Source organism: Sebastes umbrosus, chromosome 14 (assembly GCF_015220745.1).
Source record: "Sebastes umbrosus isolate fSebUmb1 chromosome 14, fSebUmb1.pri, whole genome shotgun sequence".
Classification (NCBI taxonomy): domain Eukaryota; kingdom Metazoa; phylum Chordata; class Actinopteri; order Perciformes; family Sebastidae; genus Sebastes; species Sebastes umbrosus.
The window spans coordinates 31,992,455-32,017,769 of NC_051282.1; the positions used below are offsets into that span (position 1 = coordinate 31,992,455).

The 25,315-nt window shown below is 41.1% G+C and overlaps 2 protein-coding genes across 5 annotated transcripts in view; both read left to right on the forward strand.

Annotated features, from left to right (window-relative positions):
• LOC119502315 (GTPase IMAP family member 7-like) overlaps window positions 1–25,315 on the forward strand; it is a 40,189-nt gene that overhangs the window by 9,745 nt on the left and 5,129 nt on the right. The window contains exons 1-3 of one of the 4 annotated variants that reach the window (XM_037793204.1): window positions 20,054–20,235; window positions 23,074–23,594; window positions 23,667–23,768. The exons of 1 other annotated variant lie outside the window; for it this stretch is intronic. In XM_037793204.1, the coding sequence (XP_037649132.1) occupies window positions 20,184–20,235; window positions 23,074–23,594; window positions 23,667–23,768 (675 nt within the window). In that variant the 5' untranslated portion in view covers window positions 20,054–20,183. Of the gene's footprint in view, window positions 1–20,053; window positions 20,236–23,073; window positions 23,607–23,642; window positions 23,769–25,315 lie in introns of those variants that run through there. 2 more of the 4 variants (XM_037793203.1, XM_037793202.1) reach the window with 2 other exon arrangements.
• On the forward strand, window positions 21–4,228 carry LOC119502314 (GTPase IMAP family member 7-like). The gene is made up of 2 exons (XM_037793201.1): window positions 21–925; window positions 3,065–4,228. The coding sequence occupies exons 1-2, from the start codon at window positions 901–903 to the stop codon at window positions 3,826–3,828; spliced, it is 789 nt and encodes a 262-aa protein (XP_037649129.1). The 5' UTR covers window positions 21–900; the 3' UTR covers window positions 3,829–4,228.

Consider the following 25,315-nt stretch of genomic DNA (forward strand, 5'->3'; position numbering starts at 1 on the left):
AGATGGCGACGGCCAAAATCCAAGATGGCGACGACCACAAACCAAGATGGCGACGGCCGAAAGACCAAGATGGCGGAGACAACAAACCATTATGGCGAAGGCAAAAATCCAAGATGGCGACGGTCAAAAGACCAAGATGACGACAGCCAATAACCATGATGGCGACAGCTAAAAACCAGAGGGTGACGACCAAAAACCGAGATGGCGATGACCCCAAAAACCAAGATGGCGACGGCCCAAAAAATCAGATTGATGTACTGTAATCATCACAACATGCTTCAAGCCAACAAAACACTGCTTCAATCCCTATTTGTTGGCGTTTAGCCTTTCAAAAACAACATCTTCACTGCAGCGGCGATCAACAGCACCATAAACCTGAATGAATTATACTGTGGTGCTCGTGGTTTCTGTTAAATGAACTGGACGATTGAATTGTGGAGAATCTAACCGATCTAACGACGTGTAACGTCCATATTGACAAAAGTTACCCGACGTTTAAAACACGTAGGCACACCCAGCGAGTAAAAGGGACTTTGCGTTTAATTGGGTCTTTTAATTGGAAGTTTTAGGGTATATAAAATACAAAATCCACCGTAAAAACAACCTAAACATGAGTAGAACTAAAACATGGAGTAGAGTAGTGGTCAAGCCCAACATGAGATGCACTTTTGTTTGATGCACATTTGTTTGGCCACTGATTTGCTGCCTGCAGCTCCATTTTGGTTTTCTGACCTGTGACTGGTTGGCTCAAACTGGCTAGGTAACAGATGACATGTGTTTAAGGGGGAGGGGACTAAACAGACTTTATAATATATAAAGATGAAATGACTGAAACTATTTCAACAAGACATCAACAGCAACAAGACATCATACATCTACTGCCTGCTTTTACAAGACAAGATGTCCAGCAAACTTCTTCAGCCTGGTGAGTATACTTCATATACAGTACTCTTATATACTCAGGTAGTGAGTATACTTCATATACAGTACTCTTATATACTCAGGTAGTGAGTATATACTTCATATACAGTACTCTTATATACTCAGGTAGTGAGTATACTTCATATACAGTACTCTTATATACTCAGGGTAGTGAGTATATACTTCATATACAGTACTCTTATATACTCAGGTAGTGAGTATACTTCATATACAGTACTCTTATATACTCAGGTAGTGAGTATACTTCATATACAATACTCTTATATACTCAGGGTAGTGAGTATATACTTCATATACAGTACTCTTATATACTCAGATAGTGAGTATACTTCATATACAGTACTCTTATATACTCAGGGTAGTGAGTATACTTCATATACAGTACTCTTATATACTCAGGTAGTGATTATATTTCATTGCATTTAAGTCTCTACTTTTACTGATTTTACTGTGTTTTGTAGTTTTACAGATGTATTTTGCAGCATCTCATTATTTATATTCATAAAAATATATATTTATATTTGCCATAATTGCATTGTGTTATATTGTGTGTGTAAATATTGTATATAGTTTGACTTGATTGATTGACATATTTAACACCTTTCTACACATTATGCAATAGAAAATATAATAATATAAATATGTAAATTTCTTTTTATTGTGATTAAACTCTTTAGACAAATCTAGTGCAAATTAAAAATTATCAATATTTGCAAAAATCAGTACTTACATTTGTCAGCTTTTAACCTTCAACTACTAACTTTATTAATTATTTTTGAGTGACACTTAATTACAGTGAGAATAATCAAGGAAACTGTATTTATCTGTCATTGCTATTTGATGTCATGTTATGAAGTAACTGCATGTATGTTTAATTCTTAAAAAGGAATGAATAAGATGCCTTGGCATAGCTGTTGGATTACTTGGTAACTTAATTATACAAGCTCGTTTGGGGGGAAGCACCATAAAACCAGCTGGGATTGGTAAAATGAAGTTTTTTATTGAGAAGGAACTTAGAAGACCAAACCTCTTGAAATAAGAGCTACGACTGACGTTACCTGAAAGAAACAAAAATAGAAGTAAACCTTGCTAATTGAGCCGACTGGATGAAAACCGCACCCTGCTCTTTCGGTATCCGTGGTCCACGATAGAAGACCAGACCTGGCCCAGTCTCCTGGTGGATAACCTCCATTCTAGATCACCAACACATTTATTAGGCTAAACGGAGACACGGCGGCGAGCTGTTCAAACAAAATCACAGCCGCCACGACTGACCAACTATTTATAACGGATGCTCTTGATTGCTCCTCCGTGATTGGACGACTTGGACTGACTGTTTTTCCAAAAGTTTAAAGTCCGTCTGTTAGCAACCGCCTTTTTTAAGACATATCCAAAATTCACCAGCGGCATATTTAGTGACGTATTTTATGTCGTAGAACTAAGCGTTAAAATGTCTTCAGCTCGTGTTAACCAGAGACGTTATTTCAGACATCTAACTAAAAACCCGTTGACTTCCAGACGAGGGAACAGGAAGTGAAGAAATGCTATAACTCATTTCTGGGTTTTAGGACTCCTGTAGCACTCTATATGAACAAATAAAAAGTGTGCCTCAAAAATTACTTTATTATAATCATCCGCTATTTCCCAACAGCTGGTAATTTAATGAATACATTTCCAGAGTACCCATATGTAAATATTCGATCTGAAAAATCGGCATCGGTGCATCCCTAAAATAGATAATAATAAATGTCTTAATAAACTCTCTGAATCATGACATCAGCTACCAGGTTACATCTGTGGAGACGATCAGTAACCATGGTGATCAGAAGTGTCTTCTATTAGTTTTCCTCCTCCGATGAAGAGCAGCCGCTTCTCAGCCTCAGGGCCCTATTTTAACCTTATTTGGCATATAATTAGTAAATCATGTTTATAGTATTCAGTGATATATTTTGAGGTAAATATTGGGGTAATTTGGCAGTAATTCCAAACAGGTTAATTATCTCCTAATTACCATGAAACTTGGGGACCTGTAAAATGAAGCGTTACCAAAAGTACAGGAATATTTTTGAACCAATCAAAAGACGTTTCTGTTTTAATAATGAGTGTTTAAATCCTCCGACAGAAATGAAGGTGCCACCAACGTTGAAGATTCTGCTCGTTGGAATGACTGGAGGTGGGAGGACTTCAGCCATGAACGTCCTCCTGGGGAGACCTGGTTTGACTCAGACGACGGCTTCCTCACAGACAACAGAGTGCAAGATAGAGGAGAGAGAGTTTAATGGACAACAACTGGTTGTCATCGATACTCCAGGTCTGATGCATACAGAGAAAGGTGAAGACCAGGTAAAGAAAGACATCATGGAATGCATTGCAGCCGCTGCTCCTGGTCCTCATGTGTTCCTGCTGGTGATGAAGTCAAACCGTCCCACAGACGGGGACAAACGCACGATGGAAATCATTCAGGAGATTTTTGGTCCAGAGTCCAAGAATTACACTTTGGCCTTGTTCACCGGCGGAGATGAATTTCAACCCAAGGACGAAGACGTACAGAAGACCTTCCTCAAAGGCAACATCGTTGGCCACCATACTTTTGACAACACGGGCAAGAAGTTCCCCGACCAAGTGCCTGAGCTCCTGAAGAAGATCAACAACATGGTTCGGAAAAACGGAGAGGAGCCTATTTACACCTGTGACATGTTGAGAAAGGTACAGGAAGTCAAAGTGCAGGAAATGGAGAAATTTAAAGGTGACGGCCCAAAGGAAGAACAAGTTCTGCGTAACGTGGTTCACAGGCTTTTATCTGGCTTGGTGGGTGAGGATGTGGCAAGTTCAGTGCTCGCTAAAGTTGATGGTTTGGTGAAGAAAGTGTGCGATATAGTGAAGTGAAACCAACCAAAATTCAAAAAGTTATGAAACAGGGAAATCAAAGTGGTGTTTTTCATCTTTATTTTTGCTTTTTCACACGGCGAGAACTGAAGCTGTTATCTATCAAAGCCACCAGACTCCTTTAAAAAAAACAGTGATTTTACCTCTCAGAACACGGGAGTTGCTGATCTACTGCTGCCTCGATCGGTTAGCTTGTTTGTGTTATAAAAACATTTAAATATATATAGTAATGAATAAATGTCAAATGCAATGAATGAATGCATGAAATGATGATTAATCAAATATTAACAGACATTATGTTCCTGTACTCTTTCTAAAGACAAATGTTGATTTTAAATCATTGGAGAGGAAAAGTTTTATACAACAAAATCACCAGCAAATAAAGACGATGCAAACTAAACTGTTCAGTATTTGTCCTTTTTTTAATGTTACCAAAGCAAAGTACAGGATTGATTTTCAGGATGATGGAGCAGAATGATTTTAGAGTCGTGTGTGTGACAGTCGATGGTTAACCCGAAGCTGAGTGAACGACTTGCCAGTCAGTCAATAAACGTTAATGTTCTCTAGATTATGGGACTCACCAGACCTCTGAGCTCCAGGCATCCCATAATGATCCGTCAGACACAAACACAGCTACTTGTAGGCTTCTGTGGAACAGATCAGTTCAGCCCAAGTAAAGAAAGTTGATGGTGTAAATAAAAAGAAGAGCGCTGGGTTAAAGAGAGCACCATGTGTAGTAACTATGAAGCTGTAATGTAGAAACATTTATGTTTGGTGCTACGTCTCCTGATCAATACTATCACCAGACTCTGGTGCTGATTCTATATTCTGATTTATAGTGATTGTTGTTAACTTGTTTACCTCTAGACCATGAAGGGAACAAGTAGAATCATCCACTTCTAGAGACTTTTACTTTGTAAAATCTCTAAATGAATCCAGTAAAATGTTTGATTTTCAGCATGTCTGAAGTCAGAGACGTCCTGAAGTCAAATATATCAGGATCATTGGCAGGAATTATTGATTACATTGATTATCCATCAACCCAGAAATCAAAGAATAAAGACATTTCCCTCACAGATTAGTGGGATTCTCTTTTTAATTTATAAGAGACATGTAATGTTTTATACTTCTGGTGAATATAATCCATCAGTCTGATTTCCATAGATGTATTTAATATATACAGTTCCCTTTGTTAACACCTTATTTTTAAAAGCAGACGTAGACGTAGTTCTCTTTATCATCCATGGTCAGCTCCATCGGGGCCGTTTCAATGCAGAAAACACAAATGTTGGTATCTGGGTGCTCTACAGTCGTAGCGTCGGCCCATTTGACCACGGAGACGAGAGCGACGGCCGGCTCCACCGCCACGTTACCGCCATATCATAACGTTACCACCATACCATAACGTTACCGCCATACCATAACGTTACCTCCATACCGTAAAGTTAGCATGCAGCTGTAGCTCTGCTCTGTCTAGCTCTGCTTTTCCTGTCAATGTGTGAAACCCAAAGTGTTTCCATCCTTTACTGGATGTGTAGTGTTTACCACGCTGGATTTAACATGTGAGGGTGCAGGTCGTATCCACGACGACCCTCCAACGTTTTACACTCTCTGAGCTTTGTTTTGGTTGACGGATACGGAACGGATATGACGTCACGTTACTCAGACTACCACAATAAAAGATATGACGTCACGTTACTCAGACTACCACAATAAAAGCGGTAACTTCCTTCTACCTCCTCATAGACTCAGATGAAGCAGATATATACATCCTGACATTAAAACATCTGTTTAGTAATCATAAAAAAAATGATGAAATGATGCCAGGACGATCTGGTAGCACAGCCGTTCGTTTCTATGTGACATCGTCTGGTAGTGGAAATACAATGATGCTTAAGTGTGTGGTGGTAAACTGCTAAAGGCTTTTCCCAGAGTTATTTCAGATTCCAGGTTCTGTAGAAAATAAACAACATCAGCCCAACAGAACTGACTCTGTTGTGAAGAATGCTGATGAACTGGTGGGATGACTGCGTCTGCCAGCTGGAGAACACTCTGCCATTGAAACAGGATGAACTCACGTTGTGTACTGACCATAATCTGGTTATGTTGTTGCTGTTGGAGGGTCAGGATACCAGTGTTTCAGCTAAAACCAGCAGCAGGCCTCACTCAGTTATCTGTGAATTAGTCTCACGACACTCATTAGAACTAATAAACAGATGTTCAGCGTTTCAATATAAAAGAAGAAATTAAGGCCATAAAATACAAGCAGCCTTCTCTAGATTCACCTCCTTCATGACCAGCTAGTCTGACCTGGTTGGTACCAATGGATTCATCAGGTTTTATAGTTTACTTTGATACCAGGGTCTTCACTCTAGCTTTAAAACTGAGCCGCTGTAACCTAAAAATCACAAGTTGCGTTAAAGAAATTAGTGTCATTAAAATGAATTTGACGTGTTTAACGTGTTATTATCGCGTTAACTTTGACAGCCCTAACGAGGTTAAATAACACTCCGAACTTACGCAACATTTTGGGGAGGAAAAACTGTCATTCCCATTTTAAAAAGGGTCCCTTGACCTCTGACCTCCAGATGTGTGAATGTAAATGGGTTCTATGGGTACCCACGAGTCTCCCCTTTACAGACATGCCCACTTTATGATCATCACATGCAGTTTGGGGCAAATCATAGTCAAGTCAGCACACTGACACACTGACAGCTGTTGTTGTCTGTTGGGCTGCAGTTTGCCATGTTATGATTGGAGCATATTGTTTTATGGTAAATGCAGTACCTGTGAGGGTTTCTGGATCAATATCTGTCATTGATTTGTGTTGTTAATTGATTTACAATAATAAATATATACATTAATTTACATAAAGCAGCTTGTTTGCCCACTCCCATGTTGATAAGAGGATTAAATACTGGACTAATCTCCCTTTAAGGTTCATTTTGAACAGATACAAATGTGAGATTAATTTGTGATTAGGTATGGACAATCATACGATTAATCGCGATTAAATATTTTGAATCGATTGACAGCCCTAATATTTGTATAACTATCATATAGTAATATGAATAATTTTCCCGGTAAGGCCGTACCTTGTAACCGATATAATTTGATTTATAGATTTTAAAGGTGCAGTGTGTAGAATCTGGTGACATCTAGCGGTGAGGTTGCAGATTGCAACCAACTGAAACGTCTCCCGTATGCCAGCGTGTAGTCGAGCTTTTCTATTGGCACTTTTGGCCGCGTGGATTCAAACCATGCCGCGCTGATTTGCGTTTAGTTTCAGGTTTAGTTTCTCTCCTGCGTCCCCGTTTGTACTTTCAGATCTGCTCTATTTTACAGTTTAACTTTTACCACCGCTGTAAGTCGTGTTAAGTTGCCGCTCATGAAAACCCAACATTTCCTGATTTTGCTGTTTCATAGTAAAAGCTTTTAAATAACAAAATAACAGGGCACTGAAGAATTTAAAGGAAATTAAATGTTTATCTCCGAATAAGCGGCTATTCTTCACTGAAAACAAGTCTACCAATACTGCCGGGAGGAAGAGAACAAGCAGACAAAATAATGGAGGGCTTTTCTTGTGACGAAAACCAAGATGGTGACATCCAAAAACCAAGACGGTGACATCCAAAAACCAAGATGGTGACGGCCAAAAACCAAGACGGTGACATCCAAAAACCAAGACGGTGACATCCAAAAACCAAGACGGTGACATCCAAAAACCAAGACGGTGACATCCAAAAACCAAGACGGTGACATCCAAAAACCAAGATGGTGACGGCCAAAAACCAAGACGGTGACATCCAAAAACCAAGATGGTGACGGCCAAAAACCAAGACGGTGACATCCAAAAACCAAGATGGTGACATCCAAAAACCAAGATGGTGACATCCAAAAACCAAGACGGTGACGGCCAAAAACCAAGACGGGGACATCCAAAAACCAAGACGGTGACATCCAAAAACCAAGACGGTGACGGCCAAAAACCAAGATGGTGACATCCAAAAACCAAGACGGTGACGGCCAAAAACCAAGATGGCGACGGCCAAAAACCAAGATGGTGACATCCAAAAACCAAGAGGGTGACATCCAAAAACCAAGACGGTGACATCCAAAAACCAAGATGGTGACATCCAAAAACCAAGACGGTGACATCCAAAAACCAAGACGGCGACGGCCAAAAACCAAGATGGTGACATCCAAAAACCAAGATGGTGACATCCAAAAACCAAGACGGCGACGGCCAAAAACCAAGATGGTGACATCCAAAAACCAAGACGGTGACGGCCAAAAACCAAGACGGTGACATCCAAAAACCAAGACGGTGACGGCCAAAAACCAAGACGGGGACATCCAAAAACCAAGACGGTGACATCCAAAAACCAAGACGGTGACGGCCAAAAACCAAGACGGTGACATCCAAAAACCAAGACGGTGACGGCCAAAAACCAAGATGGCGACGGCCAAAAACCAAGATGGTGACATCCAAAAACCAAGATGGTGACATCCAAAAACCAAGACGGTGACATCCAAAAACCAAGATGGTGACATCCAAAAACCAAGACGGCGACGGCCAAAAACCAAGATGGTGACATCCAAAAACCAAGACGGTGACATCCAAAAACCAAGACGGTGACATCCAAAAACCAAGACGGTGACATCCAAAAACCAAGACGGTGACGGCCAAAAACCAAGACAGTGACATCCAAAAACCAAGATGGTGACGGCCAAAAACGAAGATGGTGACATCCAAAAACCAAGACGGTGACATCCAAAAACCAAGATGGTGACGGCCAAAAACCAAGACGGTGACATCCAAAAACCAAGACGGTGACATCCAAAAACCAAGATGGTGACATCCAAAAACCAAGACGGTGACATCCAAAAACCAAGACGGTGACATCCAAAAACCAAGACGGTGACATCCAAAAACCAAGATGGTGACGGCCAAAAACCAAGACGGTTACATCCAAAAACCAAGATGGTGACGGCCAAAAACCAAGACGGTGACATCCAAAAACCAAGATGGTGACATCCAAAAACCAAGACGGTGACGGCCAAAAACCAAGACGGGGACATCCAAAAACCAAGACGGTGACATCCAAAAACCAAGACGGTGACGGCCAAAAACCAAGACGGTGACATCCAAAAACCAAGACGGTGACGGCCAAAAACCAAGATGGCGACGGCCAAAAACCAAGATGGTGACATCCAAAAACCAAGATGGTGACATCCAAAAACCAAGACGGTGACATCCAAAAACCAAGATGGTGACATCCAAAAACCAAGACGGTGACATCCAAAAACCAAGACGGCGACGGCCAAAAACCAAGATGGTGACATCCAAAAACCAAGATGGTGACATCCAAAAACCAAGACGGCGACGGCCAAAAACCAAGATGGTGACATCCAAAAACCAAGACGGTGACGGCCAAAAACCAAGATGGCGACGGCCAAAAACCAAGATGGTGACATCCAAAAACCAAGATGGTGACAGCCAAAAACCAAGACGGTGACATCCAAAAACCAAGACGGTGACATCCAAAAATCAAGATGGTGACGGCCAAAAACCAAGACGGGGACGGCCAAAAACCAAGACGGCGACGGCCAAAAAACAAGATGGTGACATCCAAATACCAAGATGGTGACGGCCAAAAACGAAGAGGGTGACGGCCAAAAACCAAGATGGTGACATCCAAAAACCAAGATGGTGACGGCCAAAAACCAAGACGGTGACATCCAAAAACCAAGACGGTGACATCCAAAAACCAAGACGGTGACGGCCAAAAACCAAGACGGGGACATCCAAAAACCAAGACGGTGACATCCAAAAACCAAGACGGTGACGGCCAAAAACCAAGACGGTGACATCCAAAAACCAAGACGGTGACGGCCAAAAACCAAGATGGCGACGGCCAAAAACCAAGATGGTGACATCCAAAAACCAAGATGGTGACATCCAAAAACCAAGACGGTGACATCCAAAAACCAAGACGGTGACGGCCAAAAACCAAGACGGTGACATCCAAAAACCAAGACGGTGACGGCCAAAAACCAAGATGGCGACGGCCAAAAACCAAGATGGTGACATCCAAAAACCAAGATGGTGACATCCAAAAACCAAGACGGTGACATCCAAAAACCAAGACGGTGACATCCAAAAACCAAGACGGTGACATCCAAAAACCAAGACGGCGACGGCCAAAAACCAAGATGGTGACATCCAAAAACCAAGATGGTGACATCCAAAAACCAAGATGGTGACATCCAAAAACCAAGACGGCGACGGCCAAAAACCAAGATGGTGACATCCAAAAACCAAGACGGTGACGGCCAAAAACCAAGATGGCGACGGCCAAAAACCAAGATGGTGACATCCAAAAACCAAGACGGTGACAGCCAAAAACCAAGACGGTGACATCCAAAAGCCAAGACGGTGACATCCAAAAATCAAGATGGTGACGGCCAAAAACCAAGACGGGGACGGCCAAAAACCAAGACGGCGACGGCCAAAAACCAAGATGGTGACATCCAAATACCAAGATGGTGACGGCCAAAAACGAAGAGGGTGACGGCCAAAAACCAAGATGGTGACATCCAAAAACCAAGATGGTGACGGCCAAAAACCAAGACGGGGACGGCCAAAAACCAAGACGGCGACGGCCAAAAAACAAGATGGTGACATCCAAATACCAAGATGGTGACGGCCAAAAAACAAGATGGTGACATCCAAATACCAAGATGGTGACGGCCAAAAACGAAGAGGGTGACGGCCAAAAACCAAGATGGTGACATCCAAAAACCAAGATGGTGACATCCAAAAACCAAGATGGTGACGGCCAAAAACCAAGACGGGGACATCCAAAAATCAAGATGGTGACGGCCAAAAACCAAGACGGGGACGGCCAAAAACCAAGACGGCGACGGCCAAAAAACAAGATGGTGACATCCAAATACCAAGATGGTGACGGCCAAAAACGAAGAGGGTGACGGCCAAAAACCAAGATGGTGACATCCAAAAACCAAGATGGTGACGGCCAAAAACCAAGACGGTGACATCCAAAAACCAAGACGGTGACATCCAAAAACCAAGACGGTGACGGCCAAAAACCAAGAGGGGGACATCCAAAAACCAAGACGGTGACATCCAAAAACCAAGACGGTGACATCCAAAAACCAAGATGGCGACAGCCAAAAACCAAGATGGTGACATCCAAAAACCAAGACGGTGACATCCAAAAACCAAGATGGTGACGGCCAAAAACCAAGACGGTGACATCCAAAAACCAAGACGGTGACATCCAAAAACCAAGACGGTGACGGCCAAAAACCAAGAGGGGGACATCCAAAAACCAAGACGGTGACATCCAAAAACCAAGATGGTGACATCCAAAAACCAAGACGGTGACATTCAAAAACCAAGACGGTGACGGCCTAAAACCAAGACGAGGACATCCAAAAACCGAGAAGGTGACAGCCAAAAACCAAGACGGTGACATCCAAAAACCAAGACGGTGACATCCAAAAACCAAGACGGTGACGGCCAAAAACCAAGATGGCGACAGCCAAAAACCAAGATGGTGACATCCAAAAACCAAGATGGTGACATCCAAATACCAAGACGGTGACGGCCAAAAACCAAGATGGTGACATCCAAAAACCAAGACGGTGACATCCAAAAACCAAGACGGTGACATCCAAAAACCAAGATGGTGACATCCAAATACCAAGACGGTGACGGCCAAAAACCAAGACAGTGACATCCAAAAACCAAGATGGTGACGGCCAAAAACGAAGATGGTGACATCCAAAAACCAAGACGGTGACATCCAAAAACCAAGATGGTGACGGCCAAAAACCAAGACGGTGACATCCAAAAACCAAGACGGTGACATCCAAAAACCAAGACGGTGACATCCAAAAACCAAGACGGTGACATCCAAAAACCAAGACGGTGACATCCAAAAACCAAGATGGTGACGGCCAAAAACCAAGACGGTTACATCCAAAAACCAAGATGGTGACGGCCAAAAACCAAGACGGTGACATCCAAAAACCAAGATGGTGACATCCAAAAACCAAGATGGTGACATCCAAAAACCAAGACGGTGACGGCCAAAAACCAAGACGGGGACATCCAAAAACCAAGACGGTGACATCCAAAAACCAAGACGGTGACGGCCAAAAACCAAGACGGTGACATCCAAAAACCAAGACGGTGACGGCCAAAAACCAAGATGGCGACGGCCAAAAACCAAGATGGTGACATCCAAAAACCAAGATGGTGACATCCAAAAACCAAGACGGTGACATCCAAAAACCAAGATGGTGACATCCAAAAACCAAGACGGTGACATCCAAAAACCAAGACGGCGACGGCCAAAAACCAAGATGGTGACATCCAAAAACCAAGATGGTGACATCCAAAAATCAAGATGGTGACGGCCAAAAACCAAGACGGGGACGGCCAAAAACCAAGACGGCGACGGCCAAAAAACAAGATGGTGACATCCAAATACCAAGATGGTGACGGCCAAAAACGAAGAGGGTGACGGCCAAAAACCAAGATGGTGACATCCAAAAACCAAGATGGTGACGGCCAAAAACCAAGACGGTGACATCCAAAAACCAAGACGGTGACATCCAAAAACCAAGACGGTGACGTCCAAAAACCAAGACGGGGACATCCAAAAACCAAGACGGTGACATCCAAAAACCAAGACGGTGACGGCCAAAAACCAAGACGGTGACATCCAAAAACCAAGACGGTGACGGCCAAAAACCAAGATGCCGACGGCCAAAAACCAAGATGGTGACATCCAAAAACCAAGATGGTGACATCCAAAAACCAAGACGGTGACATCCAAAAACCAAGATGGTGACATCCAAAAACCAAGACGGTGACATCCAAAAACCAAGACGGCGACGGCCAAAAACCAAGATGGTGACATCCAAAAACCAAGATGGTGACATCCAAAAACCAAGATGGTGACATCCAAAAACCAAGACGGCGACGGCCAAAAACCAAGATGGTGACATCCAAAAACCAAGACGGTGACGGCCAAAAACCAAGATGGCGACGGCCAAAAACCAAGATGGTGACATCCAAAAACCAAGACGGTGACAGCCAAAAACCAAGACGGTGACATCCAAAAACCAAGACGGTGACATCCAAAAATCAAGATGGTGACGGCCAAAAACCAAGACGGGGACGGCCAAAAACCAAGACGGCGACGGCCAAAAAACAAGATGGTGACATCCAAATACCAAGATGGTGACATCCAAAAACCAAGAGGGTGACGGCCAAAAACCAAGATGGTGACATCCAAAAACCAAGATGGTGACGGCCAAAAACCAAGACGGGGACGGCCAAAAACCAAGACGGCGACGGCCAAAAAACAAGATGGTGACATCCAAATACCAAGATGGTGACGGCCAAAAAACAAGATGGTGACATCCAAATACCAAGATGGTGACGGCCAAAAACGAAGAGGGTGACGGCCAAAAACCAAGATGGTGACATCCAAAAACCAAGATGGTGACAGCCAAAAACCAAGACGGTGACATCCAAAAACCAAGACGGTGACATCCAAAAATCAAGATGGTGACGGCCAAAAACCAAGACGGGGACGGCCAAAAACCAAGACGGCGACGGCCAAAAAACAAGATGGTGACATCCAAATACCAAGATGGTGACGGCCAAAAACGAAGAGGGTGACGGCCAAAAACCAAGATGGTGACATCCAAAAACCAAGATGGTGACGGCCAAAAACCAAGACGGTGACATCCAAAAACCAAGACGGTGACATCCAAAAACCAAGACGGTGACGGCCAAAAACCAAGAGGGGGACATCCAAAAACCAAGACGGTGACATCCAAAAACCAAGACGGTGACATCCAAAAACCAAGATGGCGACAGCCAAAAACCAAGATGGTGACATCCAAAAACCAAGACGGTGACATCCAAAAACCAAGATGGTGACGGCCAAAAACCAAGAGGGGGACATCCAAAAACCAAGACGGTGACATCCAAAAACCAAGATGGTGACATCCAAAAACCAAGATGGTGACATCCAAATACCAAGACGGTGACGGCCAAAAACCAAGATGGTGACATCCAAAAACCAAGACGGTGACATCCAAAAACCAAGACGGTGACATCCAAAAACCAAGACGGTGACATCCAAAAACCAAGACGGTGACGGCCAAAAACCAAGACAGTGACATCCAAAAACCAAGATGGTGACGGCCAAAAACGAAGATGGTGACATCCAAAAACCAAGACGGTGACGTGCAAAAACCAAGATGGCGAAGGTTAAAAACCAAGATGGTGACATCCAAAAACCAAGATGGTGACATCCAAAAATCAAGATGACGACGGCCAAAAACCAAGATGGTGACATCCAAAAACCAAGATGGTGACATCCAAAAACCAAGACGGTGACATCCAAAAACCAAGATGGTGACATCCAAAAACCAAGACGGTGACATCCAAAAACCAAGACGGCGACGGCCAAAAACCAAGATGGTGACATCCAAAAACCAAGATGGTGACATCCAAAAATCAAGATGGTGACGGCCAAAAACCAAGACGGGGACGGCCAAAAACCAAGACGGCGACGGCCAAAAAACAAGATGGTGACATCCAAATACCAAGATGGTGACGGCCAAAAACGAAGAGGGTGACGGCCAAAAACCAAGATGGTGACATCCAAAAACCAAGATGGTGACGGCCAAAAACCAAGACGGTGACATCCAAAAACCAAGACGGTGACATCCAAAAACCAAGACGGTGACGGCCAAAAACCAAGACGGGGACATCCAAAAACCAAGACGGTGACATCCAAAAACCAAGACGGTGACGGCCAAAAACCAAGACGGTGACATCCAAAAACCAAGACGGTGACGGCCAAAAACCAAGATGCCGACGGCCAAAAACCAAGATGGTGACATCCAAAAACCAAGATGGTGACATCCAAAAACCAAGACGGTGACATCCAAAAACCAAGATGGTGACATCCAAAAACCAAGACGGTGACATCCAAAAACCAAGATGGCGACGGCCAAAAACCAAGATGGTGACATCCAAAAACCAAGATGGTGACATCCAAAAACCAAGATGGTGACATCCAAAAACCAAGACGGCGACGGCCAAAAACCAAGATGGTGACATCCAAAAACCAAGACGGTGACGGCCAAAAACCAAGATGGCGACGGCCAAAAACCAAGATGGTGACATCCAAAAACCAAGACGGTGACAGCCAAAAACCAAGACGGTGACATCCAAAAACCAAGACGGTGACATCCAAAAATCAAGATGGTGACGGCCAAAAACCAAGACGGGGACGGCCAAAAACCAAGACGGCGACGGCCAAAAAACAAGATGGTGACATCCAAATACCAAGATGGTGACGGCCAAAAACGAAGAGGGTGACGGCCAAAAACCAAGATGGTGACATCCAAAAACCAAGATGGTGACGGCCAAAAACCAAGACGGGGACGGCCAAAAACCAAGACGGCGACGGCCAAAAAACAAGATGGTGACATCCAAATACCAAGATGGTGACGGCCAAAAAACAAGATGGTGACATCCAAATACCAAGATGGTGACGGCCAAAAACGAAGAGGGTGACGGCCAAAAACCAAGATGGTGACATCCAAAAACCAAGATGGTGACAGCCAAAAACCAAGACGGTGACATCCAAAAACCAAGACGGTGACATCCAAAAATCAAGATGGTGACGGCCAAAAACCAAGACGGGGACGGCCAAAAACCAAGACGGCGACGGCCAAAAAACAAGATGGTGACATCCAAATACCAAGATGGTGACGGCCAAAAACGAAGAGGGTGACGGCCAAAAACCAAGATGGTGACATCCAAAAACCAAGATGGTGACGGCCAAAAACCAAGACGGTGACAGCCAAAAACCAAGACGGTGACATCCAAAAACCAAGATGGTGACGGCCAAAAACCAAGAGGGGGACATCCAAAAACCAAGACGGTGACATCCAAAAACCAAGACGGTGACATCCAAAAACCAAGATGGCGACAGCCAAAAACCAAGATGGTGACATCCAAAAACCAAGACGGTGACATCCAAAAACCAAGATGGTGACGGCCAAAAACCAAGAGGGGGACATCCAAAAACCAAGACGGTGACATCCAAAAACCAAGATGGTGACATCCAAAAACCAAGACGGTGACATACAAAAACCAAGACGGTGACGGCCTAAAACCAAGACGAGGACATCCAAAAACCGAGAAGGTGACAGCCAAAAACCAAGACGGTGACATCCAAAAACCAAGACGGTGACATCCAAAAACCAAGACGGTGACGGCCAAAAACCAAGATGGCGACAGCCAAAAACCAAGATGGTGACATCCAAAAACCAAGATGGTGACATCCAAATACCAAGACGGTGACGGCCAAAAACCAAGATGGTGACATCCAAAAACCAAGACGGTGACATCCAAAAACCAAGACGGTGACATCCAAAAACCAAGACGGTGACATCCAAAAACCAAGACGGTGACGGCCAAAAACCAAGACAGTGACATCCAAAAACCAAGATGGTGACGGCCAAAAACGAAGATGGTGACATCCAAAAACCAAGACGGTGACGTGCAAAAACCAAGATGGCGAAGGTTAAAAACCAAGATGGTGACATCCAAAAACCAAGATGGTGACATCCAAAAATCAAGATGACGACGGCCAAATACCAAGACGGGGACATCCAAAAACCAAGATGGTGACATCCAAAAATCAAGATGACGACGGCCAAATACCAAGATGGTGAAGGTTAAAAACCAAGATGGTGACGGCCAAATACCAAGATGACGAAGGTTAAAAACCTTAGTGAATAAAAAGGTGATATTTTCATAAATATGAGATCTTTTCTTGTGATAATGAGACAGTTTTCTCGTAATTCTGAGATCCTGATCTTGTCATTCTGAGTTTTCTCATATTTACGCAATGTTTTCTCGTAATTATGAGGTAGTTTATTGTAAATGTCAGACAGTTTTCTCACGACACATCACCGACAGTATGATAATAATGTACCGACAATACAGTAGAGCACGGAGGCCATTTCCATGCTGCGAGGCTGACAAGCGTTTGTGTCTACTTGTCTATTCACCACAGTGAGACCTGGTCATATGAGGCCCAGACCACCTCTGAGTGTGGTCTGAAAGATCAGATCTCAATGCGTCTTGAGTGTGTTCACACCTGTACGTAGAGTTGTCCACTTGTGATCAGATCACTCAGGACGCATGTTAATACCAGGTCTGAACAGGGCCTTGGTCAAACTATTTACCAAATTATTTGACAAATAATTGTTTTCATACTTAAATTCTTATACAGATTAAACAAACCAGATATTACGTGTTAATCAGTGAGCTTTAGAGCTGCTGGTAGGTGTTCCCTTTGGACAGAGCCAGGCTAGCTGTTTCCCCCTGTTTCCAGTCTTGATGCTAAGCTACGCTAAAAAGTTGCAACTTCATATTTACTGGGTTCACGTTTAGACTACAAAACTACAACTTTTTTAGGTCTAGGCAACAAAACTACAACTTCTTTAGGTTAAGGCAACAAAACCACAACTTCTTTAGGTTTAAGTAAAACAAAAGTTACATCTTCTTTAGGTTTAGGCAACAAAACTACAACTTCTCTAGGTTTAGGCAACAAAACTACAACTTCTTTAGGTGAAGGCAACAAAACTACAACTTCTTTAGGTTTAAGCTAAAACAAAATTACAACTTCTTTAGGTTTAGACAACAAAACTACAAAACTACAACATCTTTAGGATAAAGCAACAAAACTAAAACTTCTTTACGTTTAAGCAACAAGACTACAACTTCTTTAGGTTTAGGCAACAAAACTACAACTGTAGGTTTAGGCTACGAAACTTCAACTTCTTTAGGTTTAGGCAACAAAACTACAACTTTAGGTTTATGCAACAAAACTACAACTTCTTTAGGTTTAGACAACAAAACTACAACTTCTTTAGGTTTAAGCAACAAGACTACAACTTCTTTAGGTTTAGGCAACAAAACTACAACTTCTTTAGGTTTAGACAACAAAACTACAACTTCTTTAGGTTTAGACAACAAAACTACAACTTTTTAGGTTTAGGTAACAAAACTACAACTTCTTTAAGTTTAGGCAACAAAACTACAACTATTTTGGGTTTAGGCAACAAAACTGCAACTTCTTTAGGTTTATCCAAAAAACTACAACTTCTTTAGGTTTAGACAACAAAACTACAACTTCTTTAAGTATATACAACAAAACTACAACTTATTTAGGTTTAGGTAACAAAACTACAACTTCTTTAAATTTAGGCAACAAAACTACAACTTCTTTAAGTATATGCAACAAAACTACAACTTCTTTAGGTTTAGGTAACAAAACTACAACTTCTTTAAATTTAGGCAACAAAACTACAACTTCTTTAGGTTTAGACAATAAAACTACAACTTCTTTAGGTTTAGGCAACAAAATTACAACTTCTTTAAGTTTAGACAACAAAACCACAACTTCTTTAGGTTTAGGCAATAAAACTACAATTTCTTTAGGTTTAACCAAAAAACTACAACTTCTTTAGGTTTAGGCAACAAAACTACAACTTTAGGTTTAGACAACAAAACTACAACTTTTTAGGTTTAGGTAACAAAACTATAACTTCTTTAAATTTAGGCAACAAAACTACAACTATTTTGGGTTTAGGCAACAAAACTACAACTTCTTTAGGTTTAGACAACAAAACTACAACTTCTTTAGGTTTAAGCAACAAGACTACAACTTCTTTGGTTTTAGACAACAAAACTACAACTTCTCTAGGTTTAGACAACAAAACTACAACTTCTTTAGGTTTGGACAATAAAACTACAACTTCTTTAGGTTTACACAACAAAACTACAACTTCTTTAGGTTTAGACAATAAAACTACAACTTCTTTAGGTTTAAGCAGTAAAACTACAACTTCTTTAGGTTTAGGCAATAAAACTACAACTTCTTTAGGTTTAACCAAAAAACTACAACTTCTTTAGGTTTAGGCAACAAAACTACAACTTCTTTAGGTTTAGGCAACAAAACTACAACTTTTTAGGTTTAGGTAACAAAACTACAACTTCTTTAAATTTAGGCAACAAAACTACAACTATTTTGGGTTAGGCAACAAAACTACAATTTCTTTAGGTTTAAGCAACAAGACTACAACTTCTTTGGTTTTAGACAACAAAACTACAACTTCTCTAGGTTTAGACAACAAAACTACAACTTCTTTAGGTTTAGACAATAAAACTACAACTTCTTTAGGTTTACACAACAAAACTACAACTTCTTTAGGTTTAGACAATAAAACTACAACTTCTTTAGGTTTAAGCAGTAAAACTACAACTTCTTTAGGTTTCGGCAATAAAACTACAACTTCTTTAGGTTTAACCAAAAAACTACAACTTCTTTAGGTTTAGGCAACAAAACTACAACTTCTTTAGGTTTAGGCAACAAAACTACAACTTTTTAGGTTTAGGTAACAAAACTACAACTTCTTTAAATTTAGGCAACAAAACTACAACTATTTTGGGTTTAGGCAACAAAACTACAACTTCTTTAGGTTTAGACAACAAAACTACAACTTCTTTAGGTTTAAACAACAAGACTACAACTTCTTTAGGTTTAGACAACAAAACTACAACTTCTTTAGATTTAGACAATAAAACTACAACTTCTTTAGGTTTAGGCAACAAAATTACAACTTCTTTAAGTTTATGCAACAAAACTACAACTTCTTTAGGTTTACACAACAAAACTACAACTTCTTTAGGTTTAAGCAGTAAAACTACAACTTCTTTAGGTTTAGGCAACAAAATTACAACTTCTTTAAGTTTATGCAACAAAACTACAACTTCTTTAGGTTTACACAACAAAACTACAACTTCTTTAGGTTTAAGCAGTAAAACTACAACTTCGTTAGGTTTAGGCAATAAAACTACAACTTCTTTAGATTTACACAACCAAAACTACAACTTCTTTAGCTTTACACAACACAACTACAACTTCTTTAGGTTTAAGCAGTAAAACTACAACTTCTTTAGGTTTAGTTAACAAAACTACAACTTCAAATTTCACATTGGTGAGGTAGACTTGTGGAGGTGTACTCTACTTAATGTACTTCAGCTCAGCCCCCTGATTTGTTGCAATCAGCTACAATTTGACTTGTGACTGGTCAGCTCTCAGCTAGAAACAGGTGATGAGTATTCCAGGGGAGGGAACTGGAAGCAGGCTATAATATAAAATGAGGAATGGATATTATAATAGTCAGAAGAAGACATCCACAGAGACAAGACATCAAAAATGAGCTTTTTTTCCAAGACAGAGGTGGCCAGTGAACTCCCTTTAGTGGCTAGTAAGTGTATATCTTCTCTCAGGGTCTGGGTTTGATATATGGAACAATATTTATTTTCTTGAATATAAACCAGCAACTCCTCAACAGCTCAGTTTTTTTCTTAACCTCTCGTTGTTGCTCCATTGTGTTTTGGGTCAATTTGAACTAATTTTGACAGAAACTATCTTTCAATTTAAATTTTTGTTGAAGTCTAGAGATGTAATATAGTGTATATATCTGTAGTGGAGAGTTTTATTATCTTCACACAGCTGAATTTAAGTTTGATCAGTTTCATCTATGATGTTTGCAGATGTATTTCTGACAGAAACCAGCTCTTTAACCCTTCATGTTTATCTATTTCACTGACCTACTAGACACCCACAACTATGAAGGTTCATATTTTATAACTTTAAAGACACACATCAAGAGTGAGGTTTCACATTTTTAGGGACATTTTTGAAACCCAAACTAATGTGACTTGATTCTGCATAAAGTTTGTTTTAAACTTTCTTATGAAATAACCATTTATAAATGTTAAATAGATAGTTAATTAAACTTAGTTAATCGTTATTTTACTGTTAATAAACAATGAAATTATAATAATGTTTACTAATTATTAGTAATGCTATAATTTCAGTTTTTTTTATCAGTTGTTTGTGTAATATTAAATAATTTGTTTATAAATTCTATAAAATTACATTCTGATTTCATTAGTAAACTATTTTTAACAGTTTATTGTCTTACACATTACATTTTATATACTATATAAAGTATTTGTTAATGATTACCAAATGATTTGTACTTTTAAGAATTTGTTTTAACCATTGACAAAGTATCACCTGTCTATCCAAATAATGTATATAGATGGTCTAGAAAAGTATTTATTAACAATTTAACAATGTATTATAATCATCAGTTGCAACTTCATAACAGCCATCCAAATAATGTTTAAGTATCTGGTCCATCTGAGTAATGTTTATATATGTTTTACAAACATTTTCTTTAAGGTTTACAAATCATTAACAAATACTTATACTGTATAACATGTTATAATGTGTGCAACAATAACCTGTTAAAACCACATAAATTAGAGCATTACTAATAATTAGAAAACATTATTGATTACAATTTCATGGTTTGTTATTATGGTATTAACTACATTTTAAATAACTGTTACTTTACCTTTTATTATTATAATTATTGATGAATATTATAAAATAAAACTTTATGTACAATTGTACAACTTCTTTATGTTTACTACTGCATTTTGTTGTACTTGTACTGTGTGCAATGGCAATAAAGTTTAATCTAATTTAGGCAAGAAAAAAATACAATTGCTGTAGGTTTAGGCAATAAAACTACAACTTTGAAATTGCATGATGAAATTAAACATGTCATGTTCATCACAATGCCACAGTATCACACTTGTCCACAGATTTACCAATTTCTTTTTTTTTAAAAAGCCCCACGGAGTCATAGAACATAAATTATAATAGGTGTTTGACTTTGTCCTCCTGCAGGCCAATATAACCTCACACTCGTTGGCAAAACAAGGCGTGTGAGGTGCCAGATGGTGTCCAGCGCCGACACATCTGTGCTGTGCAAAGACATTTTGAGGGACAATGAGTTACTAATAACGTACGTTTACATGCTCCTTAAAGGAGTGATTCTCAAAGTGGGGGCCGGGGACCCCCAGGGGTCCGCGAAAAGTCTACAGATTCATTCATTTAATTTATCATGATATCATTTTATTTTGTTTACAAAAGGCTTCATAGTTCATAGACTGTAGTCAAAGTTCTACAAAACTACAACTTCTTTAGGTTTAGGCAACAAAACTACAACTTCTTTGGGTTTAGACAATAAAACTACAACTTCTTTAGGTTTAGACAACAAAACTACAACTTCTTTAGGTTTAGGCAACAAAACTACAACTTCTTTAGGTTTAAGCTACAAAACTACAACTTATTTAGGTTTAGACAACAAAACTACAACTTCATTAGGTTTAGACAACAAAACTACAACTTCTTTAGATTTAGGCAACAAAACTACAACTTCTTTAGGTTTAGGCAACAAAACTATAACTTCTTTAGGTTTAGACAACAAAACTACAACTTCTTTAGATTTAGGCAACCAAACTACAACTTCTTTAGGTTTAGACAATAAAACTACACCTTCTTTACGTTTAAGCTACAAAACTACAACTTCTTTAGGTTTAGACAGTTAAATTACTTCTTCTAATATTGTTACTCCTCTGTGGTCTCATCTATCTTACAAGTAAATTGCATGATGACATGGCCGATGATCGGACCAGACAATGTGGTCACTCAGGTCGTGGCTGTCGATCGGACCGTACAGTGTGGTCACTCAGGTCGTGGCTGTCGATCGGACCAGACAGTGTGGTCACTCAGGTCATGGCTGTCGATCGGACCGTACAGCGTGGTCACTCGGGTCGTGGCTGTCGATCGGACCATACAGTGTGGTCACTCAGGTCGTGGCTGTCGATCAGACCGTACAGCGTGGTCACTCAGGTCGTGGCTGACGATCGGACCGTGCAGTGTGGTCACTCAGGTCGTGGCTGACGATCGGACTGTACAGCGCGGTCACTCAGGTCATGGCTGACTAAATCGTGAGCTGTGGCTTTACATTATAAACGATCTACTCGTACAGGAGGAGCAGGAGTGCACAATAACATCTCTAAAGTCGTACAGTGTATCCCAAGCTTAACCGCCGGCTGCTTCATGTTTACTGTACAGACATGAGAGTGGCATCAATCTGAACATCTGGAACTGTTCCTTTAGATAAACGATCAGATAGATTTGTGTATTTGACTCGTCTAACGTCTGTAAACTGTCCCAACAGATGAAGAGCCAGAGCTGAGGATCGTACTGCTCGGGAAGGTCGGAGTTGGAAAGAGTGCTTCAGGAAACACCATCCTGGGCGGGAAAAATCTCTTCCGCTCAGAGCCCAGTCTGTCCGCCATCACAACCAAGTGCCAGAAGCAAACGAGGAATATCGGCACACAACATGTGGTTGTTGTTGATACTCCGGGTCTGTGTAACGCTGATAAAACCGACGAGGAGGTGGTGAGAGAGATCAAGAAATCCATCTCACTTGCCGAACCTGGTCCTCACGTGTTCCTGATCGTGCTGAGGATGAAGGATAAATACACCAGCGAAGAACAGAGAGTGGTGGAAATCATTCGCAGCACTTTCGGCAAAAACACGATGGCTCACGCTATGGTGTTGTTCACCTACGGAGATGCCCTGAAAGATATTTCCAGGGATGACTGCATTCGATCAAACAGAAATCTCCACAACCTGATCGAAGAGTGCGACTGGAGGTGCCATGTTTTTAACAAAGCAGTGGAGGACGCCGATCAGGTCGCCGATCAGGTCGCCGATCAGGACGCCGATCAGGTCCCCGACCAGGTTGCCGATCAGGTCCCCGATCAGGTTGCCGAGCTGCTGCTGAAGATCAACGAACGGGTTCAGGCAACAGAAAGAAGCATCTACACCGCGGAGATGCTCCAAGAGGCTGAAATAGCCTCCGCGAAGGTACGAAACGCAGCAGGAGGAGGAGAAGTCATGCTAGGCAGTATTCAAAATAGTGCTTATTTTGGGATACTTGTTGGATGTTTGATGGGGTATCTTGTTAGCGGTGGTGAGGTGACGTCTACAATAGGAGCTGTAGCGGGAGCGTTAGCGGGTGGAGCACTGGGAAGTGTCGTGGCAGGTTTAGTGATTCTCGCCCGCAAAAACACATGCTGCAAGACATGCTGCAAGACATGTTGCAAGTAGTGAGGGTTATTTATTGTTTAAGCTGATCAGACCAATTATTATTAATGAAAATACTGTAAAGGGGAAATCATGGCAGTGGAGTTTGTATATATTGTTATTTTCATATAAAGTATGTTAACCAAAAGGCCAGTCAGCTAAGTTTGCTGCTGGTTCAGTTTTCTAATACATTAGCCTTTATAAAGAGTTTATAAGGTAACTAGGGCTGTCACACCATTACAATAGTTAATCGTGATTAATCACACATGTTTGTATGAGTTCTAAATGAACCTTAAAGGGAGATTTGTCAAGTATTTAATCCTCTTATCAACATGGGAGTGGGCAAATATGCTGCTTTATGCAAATGTATGTATATATTTATTATTGTAAATCAATTAACAACACAAAACAATGACAGATATTGATCCAGAAACCCTCACAGGTACTGCATTTAGCATAAAACAATATGCTCCAATCATAACATGTCAAACTGCAGCCCAACAGGCAACAACAGCTGTCAGTGTGTCAGTGTGCTGACTTGACTATGACTTGCCCCAAACTGCATGTGATGATCATAAAGTGGGCATGTCTGTAAAGGGGAGACTCGTGGGTACCCATAGAACCCATTTACATTCACTGATCTGGAGGTCAGAGGTCAAGGGACCCCTTTGAAAATGGACATAGCAGGTTTTCTTCGCCAAAATTGACCCTTTCTTTTAGACAATTTTCTGACTTTTTTTTTTTTTTTTTTTTTTTACATTTTTACTGACAATTTTCAGACAGTTTTTCCTTGCCAAAATTTAGCGTAACTTTGGAGCGTTATTTAACCTCCTTCATGACCAGCTAGTCTGACATTGGTACCAATGGATTTATCAGGGTTTATAGTTTACTATGATACCAGTATATTCATTCTAGCTGTAAAACTGAGCCTGATAGGACCTCTTATAGACAGTAATGTCGGTCAGGGTCTCAGGCTGAAATGAGAGATTAACAACGAGTTGGTTGAGTTAAGGGTTAACGCAGACTGTCTCAGTCAGAGAGTCGGTGGTATCAGAGAGTATGAACATGACTAGAAGCTGGCTGGAGTCGTGACAATAGAGCACTTTTCATGAAATAAGAACAAAGTGTTTTCCTTAGTGAGAACATCAGGACACATTCATTCATCAACAACAAGAGTCCCGACTAAAAAACACAGAAATCTCACTAAATCTCTGGCGATCAAACGTGACTTTAGTGTGAACAAACATGGCCGACGGCGGGCGGGAAGAATTAGTGATGTTAGTTTTTATGAAGGATGGATGAAGTCATGGAGACACGTTAAATAAACA